Source organism: Ochotona curzoniae, unplaced genomic scaffold (genome assembly GCF_017591425.1).
Source record: "Ochotona curzoniae isolate NIBS_2020 unplaced genomic scaffold, NIBS_Ocur_1.0 scaffold_4701, whole genome shotgun sequence".
Classification (NCBI taxonomy): Eukaryota; Metazoa; Chordata; class Mammalia; order Lagomorpha; family Ochotonidae; genus Ochotona; species Ochotona curzoniae.
Genome location: NW_024467122.1, coordinates 23,839,365 through 23,844,072, shown reverse-complemented (window position 1 = coordinate 23,844,072; position 4,708 = coordinate 23,839,365). Strand labels below are relative to the sequence as shown.

Genomic DNA, 4,708 nt, shown 5'->3' with positions numbered 1-4,708 from the left:
TATGTGTAAATGTTTTATATTATACTTTTATAGTATTACTGATAGTGATAGACTCAGTCTGTATGTTAAGTCAACCTCTTTCTCCTCTTACTTGACACGACACATAGAGATGCTAACAGATGTATGTTAGAGATGTATCTGATGTCCTTCTCAGAGATATTGCAATATTCCCTTTGGAGGTCAGTTGAGCAATAGTGGACCATTGAGTATTTCAAACCAAATACATTCCTTTGGCTATAATCTATATAAGGGTCATCACTAGTATTTCACCCTGCTTTATAGTCCTCCATGGCTTTTGTATAGTGGCACATCTGAAGTCCCAAACATTTAGAGGCTTAGATCTTCAGAGGCTCATCATGCTCCTCAGTATTTCCTTTGATTTGGAGGCAGAGAAAATTTTAAATGGAAGTTATTGAACAAGAGGTTATTGGACAGATAGATGTCATCATAGGAAAAGATAATAACAAACTTTGATCTCAAGAATAATGTACTAAGCTAAGCTAATAAAGGCTCCACTGAATTCACAGCATTCCCTCATTAATAGTAGCTTTACTGCATCTTTGTACTTTTCTAAAACATAAAAGAGAGCTTATGTAACTAAAATATACAATGATGAGCATACTCGTCATGACTTAACATGTGTAGTGGAAAAACATTCCACATTTTGGCATGGTGTGGTACTCAATATAACTTCTTTTCCTGCATCTTTTCTCTATGACACAAGATGTGCCAGCCCATTCTGTGATTTATAATTCCTCTGAACATTAGTATGAAGATTTCTTGTTTTAAAATTTAAATCTAACAATATCAAAGTGTGAATGCTAATAATTTAAAGGCACGTTAAGGAGTGGAGAGAAGTGAATTTCTGGCTCTGAGCATGTGTGTTTTAAAAGATTTATTTACTTTTATTTGAAAGGCAGATTTTAGGAAAGAGAAGGAGAGACAGAGAGATCTTCTATCACTGCTTCACTCTCCAAATGGATGGAATGGCCAGAGCTGAGCAGAGCTGAAGCCAGGAGCCAGGAACTTCTTCTGTGTTTCACATACAGGTGCAAGGACAAAAGGACTTGTGTCATCCTTTGCTGCTTTCTCGGGCCATAAACCGGGAGTTAGATCAGAAGTGGAGCAGCCTGGACATGAACCAGTGCCTATGTGGGATACTGGTGCCAATGTGGGGGATGGCATGCATGCCACCACACTTCCCCAAATATGCACTTTTATTTGCTTGGGATCTCACATCCTCTAAATTATATCTTCTGATTATAAAATTGACAAATACAAAAATAAGGAGTAATTGTAAACTGTAGAAAACTATCAAGAGATTAAAAATTTATCCTTTGTAGGCAATCACTTTTAGTTAATATTTTGTAATTTCTTTTTAAAAAGATTTATTTATTTTTAATTGGAGAGGCAGACTTGCAGGGAGAGGGAGATACAGAGAACAATCTTCAATCTAGTCTTTCACTCCCCAAATGACCATGATGGCCAAAACTGAGCTGAACCCAAACCAGGAGTCAGGACCTTCTTCCATGTCTCTCAAATGGTGCAAGGACCCAAGGCTTTTAGCTATCCTCCTCTGGTCTCCCAGGCTACCAGCAGGGAACCAAATGGGAAGTGGAGCAGCTAGGACATGAATGGGTGCCCATATAGGATGCTAACATCAGTTCCTGCAATAGCTTTTTACCTAAAAGTTACATATTTCAAAGTTGTAATTTTAAAACACATCCTATAAGTATTTGGCATTATTTTTCCCATTTAAGATCCTAGGAAATAGATTTAGAGGACCAAAGTTAAGGAAGATTATAGGCATACTTAACAAATATTTACAGTATTCTCAGAACTTTATTTTGAAAATAAAACCATTTTATTTAGTTTCATTTCATTTTATTTTATTATTCCGTTATATAGTTCCTTAGGCTCCTCCCTTCTCAAATTCCCTTGAGCTACTGATTTCACCTATATTATTACAATAGTATAATCCTTCAAAAACAGTCACAATCCATCATTCTATTTAAGTGTATGTAGACATTGTAGGTATAGACAATGGCAGAGTGTCCAGCATCCTATTGTCAAGATACACTCAGCAGTTTCATTGAGAGTCCATTTTTGATTTGGAAGTAGAGATGCATACTGGATTGTATTTTCACATCTGGAAATGATAGTCCCTATTAGACAGTTACTATGCATCACATTAAATGAAAGCCATAAAACAAAGTCAACACGGAAGAAAAATAGTAAATGTACACAACATGAAGTTAAATAACATTCTACTGAATGACCAACATTGTCACTGAAAAAAATGAAAGAAGAGTAAATAACCTTATTGAAGCAAATGATGCTACTATATGACCTATGAGTCAGGGAAGAATTAATAGGAAAAACAAAAACTATTTTTTGGATGAAAGTTCAAAAAAAATCTCAAACCCCATGAGATGTAGCAAAACCAGAATTTAAAGGGCTATTGATCATGTATTTTGCATGAAAGTTGCCTTATATCATAGAGAACATATAATATTTGTCCTTTTTGGATTGACTTGTTTCACTGAGCATAATGGTCCCTAGATGGGACCATTTGGTTGCAAATGGTAACATTTCATTCTGTTTAATGGATGAGTAATATTCCTCAGAGTAGATATACCACAGTTTCTTTTTTCACTCTTTTTTTGACAGGCATCTGCATTGTTCTAAGCTCTGTTTCTTGTGCTTTTTTTCCCCCAGGCCTGGCACAGTGGTGTAGTGGCTAAAGTGCTCACCTTGCATGTGCCAGGATACCATATGGGTGCCAGTTTGTACCCTGGCTGTTCCACCTCCCATACAGCTCCTTGCTTGTGGCTTGGGAAAGCAGTTGAAGATACCCAAAGGCTTGGGACCCCGCACCTGCATGGGAGTGAACCAACAGATAGAAGATCTTTCTCTTTGTCTTTTCTCTCTGTGAATCTGACTTTCTAATAAAACTGATACATTTTTTTTCTTGAGACAAAAAAAATGCTCTTTTTTTCCATTAGGTCCATTAATGACTTAAAAAATATCATCATGACATTTAAATAATTAAAAATTTATCCTGGGAACTCAATAGCTATGTACACAAATATGCATTTAAATTATATAAGTCAGTTTTATATTATAAATGGAAGTCTGAAAGGCCTACCAGGAGTTTTCTTCGAAGTTCAGATGCTAGGCAGTCTTACAGTTTTGGGCATTTGTGAGAATTTCAGTTCGTAAAAGTCAGACTTGTGAGTCTTTCAAGGGGTTTGGAAGTCTTAAAATCTAGTGATGTGTCTTATATAGAAATGGCTTCTTAAATATCAGGTTTGGAATTTGACCTCATTGCTTTCACTCCAGCTAACATAAATGTCAGAAGTACTCATTTCTTCATTAGGTCAATATGGGCAAATATCCTAGTGATATTTCATGATGGATTTGTTCAATCAGTTATCTTCAAAACTTATTTTTAAAACTTAATAAAACTAATAAAAGTAATAATGTTTCATGTAAACCAAAACATCTGAATGGTATGAACTAAGTGAATTTAAGAAGTCACTAGTCACATACTGAAGATACTTACTTTAGTTATTATATTACTTTATGTCATAATTTAAATCTGTAAGCCACTGCTATGGCAGTAATAATTTTTTAAAATTTATTTTTATTGGAAAAGCAGATATACAGAGAGAAGGAGAGAGAGAGAGAGAGAGAGAGAGAGAGAGAGAGAGAGAGAGAGATCTTCTATCTGTTACAATGGCCTGAGCTGAGCTGATAGGATGCCAGTAGCTAGGAACATCCTCTGGGCTTCCTCCTTGGGTGCAGGGTACCAAGTATTTGGGCCATCTTCCACTGCTTTTGCAGGCCACAGTTAGGGAGCTAGATAGAAATTGGAGCAGCTGGGATATGAACTGGTGCCCATATGGGATTCTGGCTTGTGCAGGGTGAGGATTTAAGCCTCTAGTCTATCATGTAACTTAATTTTTGACATTGTTTTTATTTAGGTTCATCTCCATGCAATTTCTTTTTTTTTTTTTTTTTTTTGAGGTCTCCGCAGGTTTATTGGGGTCTCCACACAGGCGTTCACAGCTTCTTGAGCCACTCCAGGCTGGGGCCCTGGGGGTCCTGCGGGTGGCTGGGCACATCGGGCAGGTTGCCGTTGTCACGGAGGGGCACTGGGTAGTTGTAGGGTGTGGCCTGGTTGATCATGGTGGAGTACTTGGTGAAGGGGCTGAGCGGGGGCAGAATGATGGCCAGCCCCGCGATGGCGAAGGACACGACCAGCACCGGCTCCTTGGCCCAGGCGTTCCTGAGGAAGGCGGCGAGTCCTGCAGGGCAGCGAGGGTCACTGAGGGCTGTCCCCGGTGACCTCCAGCCCCCCCGCATCGCCCCCGGCGCCCGCGTCCCGCCGGGCACGGCTCCCGGCGCCCCCCGGGCAGCGGAGCACCGCGTCTCCGCCCGCCCTGCCCGGGGGAAGCCCATCTCCATGCAATTTCAATGAAAATATATTCACACTGTTAGTTTGTACTAGTCATGCCGACTAAAACTAATGAAGAGTGTTTTTTCAATAATCCTGACTCATCGACAGCAGCTTGCCTGCATGTAAAAATAATGAATTTAAAAAGTTACTAATTTCAGACTTGTTAGTGAGTTTATATATTGTGAAATTTTTATTCAGGATTCAAATGTGGATCAAGCTCTGGGACCATTTGCTGCATTGTACAAG

General features: G+C 38.9%; 1 protein-coding gene across 1 annotated transcript; it reads right to left on the bottom strand.

Annotated features, from left to right (window-relative positions):
- Window positions 1-4,026: 4,026 nt before the first annotated feature.
- LOC121149406 (NADH dehydrogenase [ubiquinone] 1 alpha subcomplex subunit 3-like) lies at window positions 4,027-4,464 on the bottom strand. The gene has a single exon (XM_040970038.1). The coding sequence runs from the start codon at window positions 4,462-4,464 to the stop codon at window positions 4,066-4,068; it is 399 nt and encodes a 132-aa protein (XP_040825972.1). The 3' UTR covers window positions 4,027-4,065.
- Between the last annotated feature and the right edge of the window lie 244 nt (window positions 4,465-4,708).

What these genes read in the sequence shown, in the direction of transcription:
- LOC121149406 (XM_040970038.1), bottom strand. Translation starts at nt 4,464, where the DNA reads ATGGGCTTCCCCCGGGCAGGGCGGGCGGAGACGCGGTGCTCCGCTGCC.